Source organism: Pelophylax lessonae (genome assembly GCF_965119305.1).
Source record: "Pelophylax lessonae genome assembly, chromosome: 1".
Classification (NCBI taxonomy): domain Eukaryota; kingdom Metazoa; phylum Chordata; class Amphibia; order Anura; family Ranidae; genus Pelophylax; species Pelophylax lessonae.
The window spans coordinates 9,805,614-9,822,513 of NC_138768.1; the positions used below are offsets into that span (position 1 = coordinate 9,805,614).

The 16,900-nt window shown below is 46.8% G+C and overlaps 2 protein-coding genes across 2 annotated transcripts in view; one reads left to right on the forward strand and one right to left on the reverse strand.

Moving 5' to 3' along the window:
- LOC309563394 (uncharacterized protein) overlaps window positions 1-16,900 on the forward strand; it is a gene marked incomplete at its 3' end in the record, with an annotated part of 732,657 nt that overhangs the window by 24,586 nt on the left and 691,171 nt on the right. The window lies entirely within an intron of this gene.
- The window catches only part of LOC309563383 (uncharacterized protein), a 797,887-nt gene continuing 789,083 nt past the window's right edge, over window positions 8,097-16,900 (reverse strand). The window contains exons 17-20 of the mRNA XM_082267777.1: window positions 12,190-12,396; window positions 11,873-12,100; window positions 11,338-11,476; window positions 8,097-9,837 (exon numbers count right to left, since the gene is read on the reverse strand). Of these exons, the coding sequence (XP_082123903.1) occupies window positions 8,342-9,837; window positions 11,338-11,476; window positions 11,873-12,100; window positions 12,190-12,396 (2,070 nt within the window). The 3' untranslated portion in view covers window positions 8,097-8,341. The remainder of the gene's footprint in view (window positions 9,838-11,337; window positions 11,477-11,872; window positions 12,101-12,189; window positions 12,397-16,900) is intronic.

Here is a 16,900-nt window from a genome sequence, read left to right on the forward strand (position 1 = left end):
GAGAGGCCTGTAATTTTCATCATAGGTACACTTCAACTATGAGAGACAGAATGGGGAGGAAAAAATCCAGGAAATCACATTGTAGGATTTCTAATGAATTCATTGGTAAATTCCTCGGTAAAATAAGTATTTTGGTCACCTGCAAACAAGCACGATTTCTGGCTCTCACAGACCTATAACTTCTTTTTTAAGAGGCTCCTCTGTCCTCCACTCGTTACCTGTATTAATGGCACCTGTTTGAACTTGTTATCAGTATAAAAGACACCTGTCCACAACCTCAAACAGTCACACTCCATACTCCACTATGGCCAATACCAAAGAGCTGTCGAAGGACACCAGAAACCTGCACCAGGCTGGGAAGACTGAATCTGCAATAGGCAAGCAGCTTGATGTGAAGAAATCAACTGTGGGAGCAATTATTAGAAAATGGAAGACATACAAGACCACTGATAATCTCCCTCGATCTGGGACTCCACGCAAGATCTCACCCCGTGGGGTCAAAATGATCACCCTGGGTTGTAGGGAAAAGGCCCTTATTGACGAGGGGCTTATTGGAATCTGGAAGAACCTTTAACATAGGGGCCCCCTCATGTGAATGAGTATGGGGCAAAGTACCCCTACCCATTTACCAGAAAAAAATGTCAAAAACAAAAAACGGAATTTTTGTAAAATCTTACCTGTAAAATTCCTTTCTCTGAGTCCTCCGACAGTCGCCGCCTCTTTATATTCGTCACATATGGGGTATTAGACTTTGCTCCGAAGGAGTAGCTAGGCAACAGAATATGTTAACATTAAAGCTTTTAACATATCCCACCCTCAAGGGGTGGTCCCCTCAGTCAATACCCTCCTACTTCCTGCAACCATATCTCAGTTTCAGTGAAATAGCAGTAGAGTATACAACCAAACCCCAAAAGAGGGGCGGGGGCAGCGACTGTCGGAGGACTCAGAGAAAGGAATTTTACAGGTAAGATTTTACAAAAATTCCGTTTTCTCTTACGTCCTCCGACAGTCGCCGCCTCTTCATATTCGTCACATATGGGGACGTCCCAAAGCAGTGCAAACATGAGGGGTGGGAAACGCATCCGCGCCGAAAGGCAACGCAGTCTCCGCATCAAAGAAAGGAACCTTACCAAAGGAAGGAAACCAGCTGGGCTACAGGAAAAATAATTGCTCAACAGGAGCAACAACCCAGGAAAAGACAAATAACCAGGGGATAAAAAAACTTATCCCAACAGCCAGAGGTCCCCAACAAGGGACCCTAGGGAATAGCCGCACTAAGAACCTTGCGGCCAAAGGAAGCATCCGCCGATGCCTGAACATCTACTTTGTAGAATTTTGTGAAAGTGTGCATGGTCGACCAGGTCGCCGCCTTACACACCTGGGCTACAGAAGCCCCATGACGACAGGCCCAAGACGTACTCAGAGATCTAGTAGAGTGCGCCTTCACAGGCACAGGGGGAACCTTCCCCTGCAAAGCATAGGCCTGTTCAATGGTCTGCCTGATCCATTTGGCGATGGTAGAGGCCGACGCCGCCATGCCCTTCCGAGGACCCTCTGGAAGAACAAACAAGGAGTCCGTCTTTCGAAAGGACTCAGTCGATTTAAGGTAAACCCTTATCGCCCGAACAACATCCAAAGAATGTAGTCTCACCTCCTTTGGATGTTTAGGCTTCGCGCACAGCGAAGGCAAGACAACATCTTCATTAAGATGGAATTCCGAAACTCGCTTCGGAAGAAAAGAAGGATTAGGTCGCAAGACCACCTTATCCAAATGAACAACCAGATACGGAGACTTGCAGGACAAAGCCGCCAGCTCCGACACTCTGCGAGCCGAAGTGATCGCAACCAAAAAGGCGACCTTTTTGGACAACATAGACAACGAGATCTCCCTAAAGGAGCACGTTGTAACACAGATAGAACGAGATTCAAGTCCCAAGGGGGCAGAGGATCCCTCCTAGGAGGAACCAGATGCCGCACTCCCTGAACAAAAGTGCCAACCAAGGAGTTGGAAGCCACGGGACGTTGAAACAGAACGGCCAGCGCAGACACCTGACCCTTTATCGTAGCCAGCGCCAAACGCTGATTGACACCCGTTTGAAGGAAGGACAGCACTCGGGAAACCGAGTACGTGCGGGGTGAAAACCCCCTGGACTCACACCAGGCAAAATAGGCCTTCCAAGTACGGTAATAAACCTTCCCCGAGGAAGACTTCCTCGCGTTGATCAAGGTATGAACGACCTCTGGGGAGAGACCCTTCTCCTTCAGGACCTCGGTCTCAACAGCCAGGCCGTCAAAGCCAGCGACTGTAAAGCAGGATGGTATATCGGTCCTTGAGACAGGAGATCGTCTCGAAGAGGCAGACGCCACGGGGCGTCGACCGCCAGATTCACGAGGTCTGCATACCAGGACCGGCGAGGCCAGTCCGGTGCCACAAGAATCACCGTGCTGCATTCCGAGTGTAACCTGCGAAGGAACCTGGACAGCAACTGAATCGGTGGAAACGCGTACATCAGCTTGTACTGATGCCACGGGGCCACTAACGCGTCCGACGCGTCTGCCCGAGGGTCGCGCGTCCTTGCCATGAACCTTCTCACCTTGTTGTTGAGACGAGACGCGAACAGGTCCACATCTGGAAGACCCCACTTCGCGCACAACATCTGGAAGACAGTCGGGTGGAGAGACCATTCCCCCTGATCCAGGGTCTGGCGACTCAGATAGTCCGCCTGCCAGTTCTCCACCCCTGGAATGTGAACCGCCGTTATCGCCGGGACATGAGTCTCGGCCCAAGACAGAATGTCGGCCACTTCTCGAGCCGCTCGGGCACTCCTGGTGCCCCCTTGGTGGTTGATGTAGGCCACCGCCGTGGCATTGTCCGTCTGCACCCGAACCGGGCAGCCCTGCAGCCGGTCCGTCCAGCGATGAAGACAGAGATTTATCGCACGCAATTCCAGAATGTTGATCGGAAGGGAGGACTCCCCCTCCGACCAAGTCCCCTGGGCGGACAGAACGCTCAGAACACCACCCCAGCCCGACAGGCTGGCATCCGTGGTGATTACCGTCCACGAGATAGGACGAAACGACTTGCCCCCGGACACCATCGGGGACTGGAGCCACCACAGAAGGTCTCTTCTGGTGCGATGACTCAACGAGATTTGAAGATCCAGAGATTGAGGTCGCCCGTCCCACATGGACAGGATCTCCGCTTGGAGACCCCGCGTGTGAAACTGGGCGAAGGGAATCGCCTCGAAGGCCGAGACCATCAATCCCAGACATCTCATGCACGTCCGCAGAGACGATTGCGGAACGTCCCTGAGGGACCTGACTTCCTCCTGAAGAGTTCTGAGTTTGTCTTCCGGCAGGAAGACCTTCGCCTGCACCGAGTCCAGGATCATTCCCAGGTAGGGAAGACGAACCGACGGACTCAGTGTCGACTTTGGAAAATTTATCGTCCAACCAAACTCCTGCAGAGTTTGCATCGTGACAGACAGGTCCTTCTCCAGACCCTGGCTGGTCGCAGACCGAACCAGAATGTCGTCCAGGTACCCCAGGACAGAAATGACCTGGGCCCTCAATAATGCCAGAACCGGTGCAAGCACCTTGGTGAAGACCCGCGGAGCCGAGGCGAGACCAAAAGGCAACGCCACGAACTGGTAGTGATCCTCCGCAATGGCGAATCGAAGGTACCTCTGGTGACCCTCGAAAATGGGGATGTGAAGATACGCATCCTTCAAATCGATGGAGGCCATGAATTCTCCCGGAACCAGGGCAGCCACCACCGACCGCAGGGATTCCATGCGGAACTTGCAAACCCGCACAGAGCGGTTCAGAGCCTTCAAGTCCAGAATTGGACGAACCTTGCCCTCCTTCCTGGGCACGGTGAACAGATTGGAATAAAACCCCCGAAATCTGTCCCGATGAGGCACCGGAACCACCACTCCCTGAGCCCTCAGGTCCCGCACCGCCAGGTGCAGGTCCCGTAAACGCTCTGGAGACAGTTGAAGATTTGAGGGAAAAAATCTGCTCTCCGGCCGAGAGAGAAACTCGATCTTGTAACCAGATCGAACGATCTCCTGAACCCATCTGTCCCACACGCGGGCCAACCAGGGTTGAAGAAAACCGAGCAAGCGTCCCCCCACCCCAAAACTGGGTGAGGGCGCCCCTTCAGGCCGCACTGTTATGGGCTGCGGATCCGTATTTACCGGACTTCTGTTTCCCAGACCAGGGCTTCTTCTGAGAGCCTTGACCTTTGAACGGTTTGCCCTTGTAGTGCGACCGAAAGGCACGAAAGGACCCCTGAGGGGGCCGAAAATTAGCATGCTTCTTCCCAGAAGCCCCCTTAGCCTTGGGGAAATGGGGCAAGAGAGTGCTCTTACCTCCGGTGATCCCCTTAATCAACACATCCAAGGACTCCCCAAAAAGGCGAGACCCATCATAAGGCAGATTGGCTAAGGTCTTATGTGAAGATTGGTCCACCGACCAACATTTTAACCAAACCAGGCGGCGAGACAACACCGCCACGCTGTGCACACGTGCAGCCAACGGGACTAAGTCCAAGTCCGCATCACACAGATACATGACACCCTGGTGGATTTTATCCACCATATCCAGGGTCGCCGGCGAGGCCGAATCGGCCACTAGGACGCGCCTAAGCATCTGCGTCCAACTTGCGACAGCCTGGGCCGCCATGAGAGAGGCAAACAGAGCCTTAAGCATAGAACCCGTAACAGAATAAGTATGACGGGCAAGAGACTCCAATCTCCTATCCGTGGCATCACGGAACACAGGGGAATCCTCTGCAGGAATCGCAGTGGATTTGTTTAAAGCCGCAATTGCGTGATCCACTGGGGGTGGCACACACCACCTTTCATCAGTGGAAGGCGGGAAAGGATAACGCAGCTTGAACCTACTTGGTACCGCAAAAGGTTTGCGTAGATTGCGCCATTGTTCCTTAACAGCGCGCTGAAAATCATCATTGCAGGGAAAAACCTGCGGCGTCCTGCGTTTTCTCTGCGTCCCATAAGCCGCCAAGGCAGCGGGGGGATACACTTCATCCTGCAAACGCAGCGTTTGTTTTATGGACGCAATCAATTCATCCATGATTGCAAGCTCTTCAGGCGAGCCAGGGGGAGAATTATCAACCCCTTCAACTTCAGCCTCCACCTCGGACCCCACTAGATCCAGGGAGGAGCGGGACCCCGATAAGGAGGCCCCCGTCATAACAGCCCCATCACCTTCACCCTCAGAATCAGAGGAAAGAGAAACTCTGGGTCTCTTAGTAGATTGAGCAGCCACCAGCATCTGCACCTGAGCAGCAAGGCCAGCCACAATAGTGGCTAAATCCCCCCCTGGGGGGGAAACAGCGGTCCCCTGGCTTTCCACCAAGGCGGTAGGAAATTTGCCCTCCTGATAATCCATTGCCCCAATATCAAATGCCGGATAATAAAGGGTTAACTGCCCCTTTAACAAGCGCGGCGAGCGCAGCCCACCGCACCACACACAAGCACAATGAGACCCCCACAGGGACAATAAAACTGACACAGGCAATGGATAAGAAGGATATAACCTGAGGAGAACCTCGCCGCTGCTGCTGCCTCGATCGGTGTATCCTGGAGAAGAGGAAGTGATGCGGCCAGGGCGCTCTATTAAAGCCTATGGGAGGCTACAAGAAAATGGCCGCCATGCATGTAGAACATGCGGCCGGAGCGAGTGTAGGCAAAATGGCGCCGTTTGGCGCCGAAACCGCCGCTCCACAGTACAGTAATGCACACATGTTATCCATGTATAAAAAAAAAACATGTTAGATCGCCGCAGCGATTGCTGTATAGTGCCCAAACATGCCACAAAACATGCCCCACAGCACACAGCTTCTCACACTAACAAGGCTGACACACACAGTGTCACACAGTGTGATAGGGAGACAAACAGTGAGAACAGAGGCAGGTTACACAGTCCCAGACTGACAACCCCCCAGACAGACAGGTCCCCACATAGATACACTTACCTCACAATGGCGTGGGGGACCCGCACAGGCGAACAAGCCGCTGCACATGAGGCAGGGAGAGTCGCATACAAGACGCACAGAATGGGGGTTAAGAAACCGCACAGCGTCCAGTGAGGTAGCCACCTCACCAATCATCCCTGCACCGAACAGGGATGGGTCGTTCACTGTGCCAGGAGCGTTACCTGGCTGAACGCTCAATGGCAGGCTGGGAAGCCACTGACCCACGACCTGCGACCAGGGGGATCAGCCTGAGACCCAGCCCGCATGATCCTCTTCATCCGAAGAACTAACTAATGCTGACAAAAAGAATAGCTAAGTAAAGGTAGAGAGAAAACTCAAACAAAAAATCAAAAAAGAAGAAAGAGTCTGGGGCACAAAGCCCCAGCACAGAGAGAGCCAGCCACTCCTGACAAGCTAGACATTGAAACTGAGATATGGTTGCAGGAAGTAGGAGGGTATTGACTGAGGGGACCACCCCTTGAGGGTGGGATATGTTAAAAGCTTTAATGTTAACATATTCTGTTGCCTAGCTACTCCTTCGGAGCAAAGTCTAATACCCCATATGTGACGAATATGAAGAGGCGGCGACTGTCGGAGGACGTAAGAGAAAACAAACACACACAGTTATTGACAATTCCATTATTAAAAATAAAAAACAATGTCTCCCGGTTAAAATCCATTGTCAGTCATGACGCCCGCCGCCCCTGAAAAAAGCTCCCGCCTGCAACTAAGGCTCCCCGTCGTCTGCCATTTCTTAAATAGGTAAGGGGCGGGGCCACCTGGTGACATCACCTGGTAGGTACCGCCCCCTTGTGACGTCACTGATCCACACAGCTGCACCCCTTACCTATTCAAGAACTGTCAGGCGGCAGAAGCCTTTGTCGCTGGCAGAGTTTTTCTTTGGGTCCAGCAGTATGGCAAGAGTTGAGACAGACAATGGATCTACATTGGGGGACATTGTTTTTTTTATTTTTTGAAATAAAGGAATTGTCAAAAGCTATCTCCTGTCTTTATTTATTTTTGACACTTTTTTTTGTGAATACTATTCTGATGAGCCCCCTGCCCTCAGTCCCCCACAACCACAGCCCAGGGTTGTGGGAAAGAGGCCCTTGTTCCAATGAAAGCACCCCCCCCCCCATGTTGAGGGCATGTGAACTAATATGGTTCAGGGAGGGTGATCGCTCATCCCCCTCTTTTCTGGCCTGCCAGGCTACATGCTCGGATTAAGGTCTGGTATGGATTTTTGGGGACCCCACACCATTTTTTAAAAAAAAAGTTAGCATTGAGGTTCCCTGTAAGGATTGGGGGGACCCCACATTGTTTTTTTTTTTCATATTTTTGTATTGCCTGTAAGTTTCTTTTTTCAGTCAGCTCTCAGCGGGGAAGCCCGTTGACAGCTGATGACTCATCCATTGTTAAGGATGCAGTGGCTGGCTTCCCGGTCTGCTCCTTAACAACCAGCTATTCACTCTGCCCTGATTGGGCGAAAATCCAGTCGAGCGCCCCCCAAATTCTTATGATCGCCACACGGGCGATGTTTGGCCCGAACTTATGCTCGGTCCAAACTGCTCGTCCAACACTAGTATGACCCCAGTTATTAGTATGAAGCCATGCCTGGTGAAGAATTATAAGGGGTCTAATTACAGAAAATTTGTTGGAGGAATGTAACAATCATTCATCCAAAAATTACAAATTCTGGCCATAATTTATGCTACATCTAGTGGACACAATAGGGTATTTTTCCTGGAAATACTTCAACTGCACAATAACGCGTTATAGCCACCAGATGGAGCCAGAGAAATCAGTGTATGAAATAAAATATGCCCAATATTCATCACATCACATTGCTGGGCAAATGCTGGTCACATTCTTTCAACCTTTTTCTATTTTTTTTTTTAAACTAAACCTAAAGTGTTTTATGAAACCTTACACCACAAAATTTACTCCAATGAAAGGTAAGGACTCCATTTTTATTTTTCTACTGCCATCAATGGCCAACACAGTACAACACTTCATCCATGTCTTTGCTGATCTCTGATCTCCTTATGAACTGTTTCTTACATGATGAAGATCAGCCATGGAGTATATTTGAGGTGTATATCAGGGTGTGCTTCTTCCCCACATGAGAGCTGTGATGTCCAGCATCATTCGTATAGAAGACATTTCCCACATTCAAGGCACCAATACACCTCAAGGTTTGTGTGAGATCCCTGATGTACAGGAAGACAGGAATTCAGTGAGGAGCAATTCCCTCACTAAATAGAGAAACTTAGCTTTTTCCCTGTGTGAGAGCTCTGATGTCTGTAAAGCTGTGATTTCTGTGAAAAGCATTTCTCACACTTAGGACAGGAAAGCGGCTTTCCCCTCTGTGTGAGATCTCTGATGTTTGTAAAGATTGTACTTCTGTGAAAAACATTTGCCGCACTCAAGACAGGAATGCGGCTTCTCCCCCGTGTGAGATCTCTGATGGTTGATAAGATGGGACTTCTGTGAAAAGCATTTTCCACACTCAGGACAGTAATACGGTTTCTCCCCCGTGTGAGATCTCTGATGTGTGTAAAGATGGGACTTTTGTGAAAAAGATTTCCCGCACTCAGCACAGGAAAATGGCTTTTCCCCCGTGTGAGATCTCTGATGTGTGTAAAGACTGGACCTATCTGAAAAACATTTTACACACTCAGGACAGGAATACGGCTTCTCCCCCGTGTGAGATCTCTGATGTGTGTAAAGACTGGACTTATCTGAAAACAATTTCCCACACTCAGCACAAGAATATGGCTTCTCCCCTGTGTGAGATCTCTGATGTTTGTAAAGAGTGGACTTATCTGAAAAGCATTTCTCACACTCAGGACAGGAATAAGGCTTCTCCCCCGTATGACATCTCTGATGTGTGTAAAGATGTGACTTCTGTGAAAAACATTTCCCGCACTCAGGACAGGAATGCGGCTTCTCCCCTGTGTGAGATCTCAAATGTTTGGAAAGATGTGACTTCTGTAAAAAACATTTTCCGCACTCAGGACAGCAATACAGCTTCTCCCCCGTGTGAGATCTCTGATGTGTGTAAAGACTGGACTTCATTGAAAAACATTTCCCACACTCTGTACAGGAAAATGGCTTCTCCCCAGTGTGAGATCTCTGATGAGCGTAAAGAGTGGACTTCACTGAAAAACATTTCCCGCACTCAGGACAGGAATACGGCTTCTCCCCCGTGTGAGATCTCTGATGTTTGAACAAACTGGACTTATCTGAAAAACATTTGCCACACTCAGGGCAGGAATAGGGCTTCTCCCCCGTGTGAGATCTCTGATGTTTGTAAAGAATGGACTTTTGTGAAAAACATTTCTCACACTCAGGGCAGGAATAGGGCTTCTCCCCCGAGTGAGATCTCTGATGTCTGTGAAGATCGGACTTCTGTAAAAAACATTTACCACACTCAGGGCAGGGATGTAGCTTCTTCCCAGTGTGAGATCTCTGATGTCTGTGAAGATCGGACTTCTGTGAAAAATATTTCCCGCACACAGGGCAGGAATACGGCTTCTCACCTGTGTGAGATCTTTTATGAGTATTAAGACCAGATTTATAGTAGAAACACTTCCCGCACTCATTACAGGAAAACCTCTTATCTGTTGGAAGGATGGCACCATCCCCCACAGTCTGAGGTTCCTCAGGATAAGAGGAATACGATGGTCCATCTACACTGTGTGGTGCCGGATGGACATTTGAGGAAGCCGGGTTTTCTCCTGGACTATACTGTGTGATGTCCTCATCTTCTACTTTACAGTCTGGAGACAAAGTGAGACAATCCTCTGAGGTTTTCCTCATCTCCCGTCCATGTACTAAAATAGAAATAAAAAGACTATTACTAGACATCAGCAGATTGGTTCCCCTAAGCTAGGACTCCACCCACAGCAGGCAGCTTTGTCTCTGAGGATCTTACAATTCCACCCTCAAGGTAACTTCTAGTCTCTGCAAGATGACAATCCCATCAGAGACCAGCACTAGAGGGGCATATAAACGACCCCACAAACAAAAGAGAAGTCTATATACTAGATATACTCAAAAATGGTAGTTCGCTCCCGGCTACATATACATGTGTATTATACTTTTTCTTGTTTTTTGCATTGTTGTCACATTCTCATGTGGATAATTGTTTATTTGTATATTAGGTAGCAATTTACATTTTTTGTATAAGCCCTTTTTCACGAGGATACTTGATTATCTTCACATGAAGCAGCAATGTATACTGCATATATAACTATAACCCACACCACTACATCGTGTAGCGCCTCAAATTTAAATCCGCAATTTATTTTGGGATTTTCCAAAAATTGATGGCAGCTGCAGGGTGAATATAAATTTAGTACACATAGGAGGCGCCATTTTTTCTGTTTACATTCACTGCTGTAAACATGCACTAACGCATTGAAATATACTGCATTAAACGTGCACTAACGCACTGCAATATACTGCGGTAAATGTGCACCAATGCACAGCAATATACTGCGATAAACGCGCACCAAAACACTGAAATATACTGCGTTAAACGTGCAATAACACATGGAATTATACTGCGGTAAAAGTGAATTTAACGCACTGTAATATCCTGCGTTAAATGTGCAGTAACGTACTGCAATATACTGCTGTAAACATTCACTAACGCACTGAAATATACTGCAGGAAACGTGCTCTGACAAAATAAACTGACACCAAGATAAAAATGAACGCTCGCACTACAGTCACACTGCACTATCACTAGATTCACACTAAACTGATACTCCACACTGACAACAGAATGAAAATAGTACACTAGCTCTCAGTGTTCTATTTCTTTCCACGCCAATATCGCAAATGGCAGCAATGGGAAGAATATTTTTAAAGTGTGGGGTGGGACTAAGCGCAATGAGCCATGATTGGAGAGAGTCATCATCACAGTGTCCAATCATGGCTCTGACAGTGCTATGTGCTCTGATTGGGCAAAGCCTTTATTGCATTAGTCAATAAGAGCTTACAATTAACTGTGTGGTGGCACAGTGCATTGTGGTCATTCAGTGGTCCGAACAAATGGTCGAACACCCTGGCAATTTGGATGTTCACCGAATATTTGGTCCAAACTCATACTCGGGCCAAACCGTTCGCCCAACTTTAATTCAGTCTAGATACATAAATTGTGTCTGCAGCACAGAGAAGGAAAATAAACCGAGAGAAACACAGCCAGGGAACACAGCTCAAGAAAGTGACCAGGGTATTACAGGCTGATCTCACCCAGTCCCTGCCCTACTCTGGATCAATCAGTGAGCAGTATGGGTGGAAGAATGTATTTAGTGTTAATGACCCACCTGTGCTGATCTCTGTAGGAGTGTCCTGCTCTATAAATGTCCCCGTTATTCCATCCTCCTCCTCTGACTGCTGATCATCTCTCACATACCTCTCTTCTTCTGCTTTAACCTCAAATTCTAGATCGATTGGATCTCCACTCTAAATCAAGAAAATGAGAGAGAATATCACCTGTAAAATATAAGCATTATTATTGTGACATCACATAAGAAATCCACACATTGTCGCCACAAGTCCATGTTCTAGATGCTCCGTCCCACCAACCTTGTAACAGGGATGGTGTGATCTTCCTATGTGGAATCTCACGAATACAGAGGACGGGGACATCTCTCTGGTGGGTACCTGGTATTAGGAGGCTCCATCATATCCTTGTGTAATTCTGAAAACTCCTCCATCACTCCATACTGCTCATCCTCCTCTTTACACTTTTCTTTAACATCAATATTATCATCGCCGAGGTTTCCACTCAGTAAAACATTCATTGTAACAAACACACTGTGCCGAAATTATAACTACCAATAGTTGTGAATCATCTACCTGACAATGGTGAAGGATGGTGTGATCTTCCTGTGTGAAATCGCGGAAATACAGAGGATGGGGACATCTCTCTGGTGACTTTCTGTAGCTGGGTGACTCCACCATGTTGTCCTGGTACAGCTCTTTGTGTTCTTTTAGAAACCCTGACTCCCCCATCACCCCATCCTCATCACCCTCCTCTTTTATCTCTTCTTTAACTTCAACTTTAGAATCTCTCAGGTTTCCACTCTGAATATATAATAAAAATGACATCAATTGTAACAATGTAGATAATGTACAGATACTAATGATACTATCAGTGATTGTTCCTCATCTACCTGATGATGGTGAGGGATGGTGTGACCTTCCTGCATGGAATTCTGGGAAAACAGAGGATGGAGACTTCTCTCTGGTGGGTTCCTGGTATTAGGTGGCTCCATCATATGCCTGTGTACTTCTGAGAACTCCTCCATCACTCCATACTCCTCACCCTCCTCTTTATACTCTTCTTTAACAACAATATTATAATCCCAGAGGTTTCCACTCTGAAAGATATAATAAAACATTCATTGTAACAAACATGCTGTGTATAAATCAGTGTGACTGTGCTCACCTTCACTGGGGGTGAAAGACAGACACTTAATGGACACTGAGAATATGGTTTGGATTGCTTCAAATTGGTTCTGTGTTTACACTTCTGATAATGTGTATTGTATAGGGATAAGCTTCAAGTTCGAGTCGAAGCTAAGTTTGACTCGAACATCGGCCGTTCGAATGTGCTTCTTCGCGGGAAATTTGAGCGCCCATAATGCACTGCACATGCGCGGAGCGTGCAGTGCGTTTTGTGATTGGCCAAAGCATGCACCCTGACCTCCATGCTTTGGCCAATAAAATCGTCTGTGCTATGATTGGACAAAAGGCATGCTGCCTTTAGCCAATCATGGCTCAGGGGCGAAGTACACGCCCCACACTATATAAAGGCTGCTCGCACAGCCGCAGCGTGTAGTGTGATAATTGTGTGGGTGAGATAGGAGACAGGGAGAGGATCCTGTTTTTCAGGCAGGGAGAGCAAAGTGATTTTCAGTTTTTTTAGACAGTGCAGTGTAGTCTAATTAGAGACATTTCTAGCAGTTAGGCAGGGAGAGAGATTTGTGCTTTTTACAAGTTAAGAGATCAGATAGTGAAGTATATTCAGTAGTGCAGCAGTATATACCATAGACCATATATGATACATTGATATCCATCTATATATAGGGCAACAGATTAGATATCAGGTCATTGCGTATCCATTGGTCACTTGCGTATACCCTATATTGATCTGATCTCTATCTTTATATAGGGCTATTGAGTAGATCATATCAGGTTATTGAGTATCTATCGGTCACTTGCGTATACCCTATATTGATCTGATCTCTACCTATTTATAGGGCTATTGATTAGATCATATCAGGTCATTGAGTATATATCGTTCACTTGCGTATACCCTATATTGATCTGATCTCTATCTATATATGTTGTGCATATTTAACAGTGGCTCACTAATGATACCTGTCTTTTGTAAAGATTTTAGAAAGGAAGTTTGGCCAAGCCTAACCCCCCCCCCCCCCCTTCAAAGTCACTGTACAATGGATAAACAGCCCTTTTGTTCTCAGGACAAATGGTGTTGGTTTGGGGGGATGGTATATTCTTTAATCACAAGTCTAAATGACTGCTCAAGGCTGCAAGTCTGCAGTCTCAAAAGGAACATCTATGAAGCAAGAAGCTAAACCTGACTTCCCTGAGCCATGTGCTTTGGAATGAGACTCCATGGCTGCGAACTTCTTTTTAGCTAAGTATATTTGCTTTATCTTTATCTGTATCTGCTAGTCTTGTATTATGCTCCTAAATATTGTAATAGTTTTGTATGTACAGATTGTTTTTTCATAGTAAAGCACATTTACACACCACAAAGGTCTAAGTTTCCTTGGTTGTACCGCAAAGTAACCGCACTAGAAAACGCACGCAAAACATTTGGGGGCTCGTCCGCGATTTGCGCTATAAATTCAACTGAAACAGACCTGTTTGTTTTCTGTGGTGTTGTGTAGCTTGTGCTAGGTAAAAAAAAAAAAAATGCTGCGTAAGCTGTTTAGGAAAGGCAAGACTGCAGAGGTTTCTGGTGTCCAGAAGGAAATGTGCAGTTTACCTATCTGGGCCAGAGACAATGAGTGGGAGTCTATTGCTAAAGTATTTGCAAAGTATGCTTCTCCTTTGAATAAGACTTGGGGTGGTAAAATCTCAGATCATTTTGTAGATTTTAGCCTTAAGGGGTTGGATTTTAGTAAAGCAGAGAAGAGGACAGTTTCCACAGTGGGCTGGTATTTTCTTCATGCTCTCTATACAGAATCACAGAGAAGGGAGAAGGCAGAGGCAGAAGTTAAGTTATTGAAAGACCAGCTAGCAGTTGCTTCAGAGTGTGTGCGTTCAACTGCTAGTAGGGCTGATGATTTGCAAGAGCGGTGTGCAGCCCTCATGACCAAATCAATTAATGCCTTAAGGAAAAGAAAGGGACATAAACCTGTTAGTAAAGCCAGGGTACGTGCCATTGTCACATCCCAAAACTGGGATTGTGAGGATGTCTCCTCCAATGATAGTGAGGATGAGGAGATAGAATTTGATGTTTCTGATGATGATCATCCAATGGGAAAGAAAAAGTGTGCCAGACCTCTCATTACTAAGCATAGGAAAAGGCAACATGATAGAGAGGATATGGCAGATGGGGAGGTGCATTATCGCAACCCCAGAGATGTTGAATTTGAAGAAGTCAGGGAGTTTACACAAACTGAACTCCATGAGCTGGCAAAACAATACAAACAAAGGTCCGGGGAACCCCTATTGAGTTGGCTCCTACGTTTGTGGGATGAAGGGGCGGACAGTGTTGTTTTGTCAGGCAAGGAAGCAGTGGCTTTGGGAGTGTTAACCCATGATCCACAATTGCGTCAGGCCATGCGAAAAGCCCGAGAGTTTAGTGTGAATTTTTCACTCTTAGACCTCGTGAGAGATGGTATAGTCCGAGTATACGCTAATCCTAGTGACCTGGAAAATACCTACTCGTGGAGAACATTAGGAGAAGGTATTTCCAGGTTACATAGAAACATAGAAACATAGAAACATAGAATGTGTCGGCAGATAAGAACCATTTGGCCCATCTAGTCTGCCCAATATATCTGAATCCTATGAATAGTCCCTGGCCCTATCTTGTATGAAGGATAGCCTTATGCCTATCCCATGCATGCTTAAACTCCTTCACTGTATTTGCAGCTACCACTTCTGCAGGAAGGTTATTCCATGCATCCACTACTCTCTCAGTAAAGTAATACTTCCTCATATTACTTTTAAACCTTTGCCCCTCTAATTTAAAACTGTGTCCTCTTGTGGTAGTTTTTCTTCTTTTAAATATGCTCTCCTCCTTTACCGAGTTGATTCCCTTTATGTATTTAAATGTTTCTATCATATCCCCTCTGTCTCTTCTTTCTTCCAAGCTATACATGTTAAGGTCCTTTATCCTTTCCTGGTAAGTTTTTTCCTGCAATCCATGTACTAGTTTAGTAGCTCTTCTCTGAACTCTCTCTAGAGTATCTATATCCTTCTGGAGATATGGCCTCCAGTACTGCGCACAATACTCGTGAGATGGGTTGTATAACCGGATTAAATACATTTCCAGAATGGATGGGTCCAGATATGGAACCCTTCACGTCTGCTCTGCGCTCTAAGCTAATGAAGTCTGCACCATTTAATCTCAGGGCTCCTTTATTGTCTTTGCTGGGAGGCCTGGGTTTAAACAGCAAAATTCATGAAGCAACAACCCTTTTAAGCCAGTTGGGGGAGCTAGAGGAGACTAAAACAAAACCTGTCAGGGCAGTAGATAAGGTCAGACAGGCAGAGAACAGGCTGAAAAGGACTTTTAAAGAGAAGAAAGGGAATGTGGGAGAGAAGACAGGAGGTGAAGAGAAAACCAGGCTAGTCATCTCTAGGAAACAAATGTGGGTGGACCTATTAAAGGCAGGAGTACCTAAAAGTGAGATAGATGGCATCTCTACTGCAGAAATTTTGAAACGGTGGAAACATTTAGTGGGGAAAACTGTCAGGGTTAGAAACACTACTCCTAGTGAAGATAACATCAGCCTAGATTTAGAGACAACAGAACAGACCCCTCCTGTTAGTCCCAAACCCATTCCCAAAGCTGAACATGAACCAAAACCCAAATCCCTTTATCCTGGGGAGGAGTTAGAGAGAATTAGAAAAGGGGATTGGGAGGTTCCTTATTCTTTATGAAGGGAAGGTGGGTCTCCTGTAATAGCAATAAGAACAGTGACAGCAGGAGACCGACGCCCATATGCACCTGTCACTGTATGGTGGGGGAGGTCGTCTCCTCCTACACATGTCATGGCTTTAGTGGATACTGGAGCTGAAGTTACACTTTTGCAAGGAGATCCTTCCCATCACAAAGGAGAAGTGATTTATGTAGAAGGTTTGGGAGGGCAAACCACACCAGCAGTTAGGACACGGGTGAAATTGGCTATTGGCAAGGGACCAGGATTTTGGACAAATGTTTTGGTATCAGAGTTACCTGAAAATATTCTTGGGATGGATGTACTTCAAGGTCAGTCTATTCAGACTGAACAAGGTACATTCACATTCGGGTATCCTGATAAAACGTATCTGGTCAGGGCGGTGAAGGCTGTGGTCAGAGGTCATGCAAAATGGACCCCTGTCTTTATTCCTCCACCAGAGAAGCCAGTCTGTCTCAAGCAATACAGACTTCCTGGAGGCCACAAAGAAATTGGGGAGACTATTCATGAACTGTTAAGAGTAGGGATCCTTAGACCTGCTGTAAGTCCATTCTCATCTCCGGTGTTCCCAGTAAAGAAACCTGATGGGACATATAGAATGACTGTGGATTACAGAGGTCTAAACAAAGTGGCACCTCCATTAAAGTCAGCTGTACCGGATATGATCTCAATTATTGAGTAAATTGCTAAAGAGGCAGGAGAATATCATGCTGTGATAGAC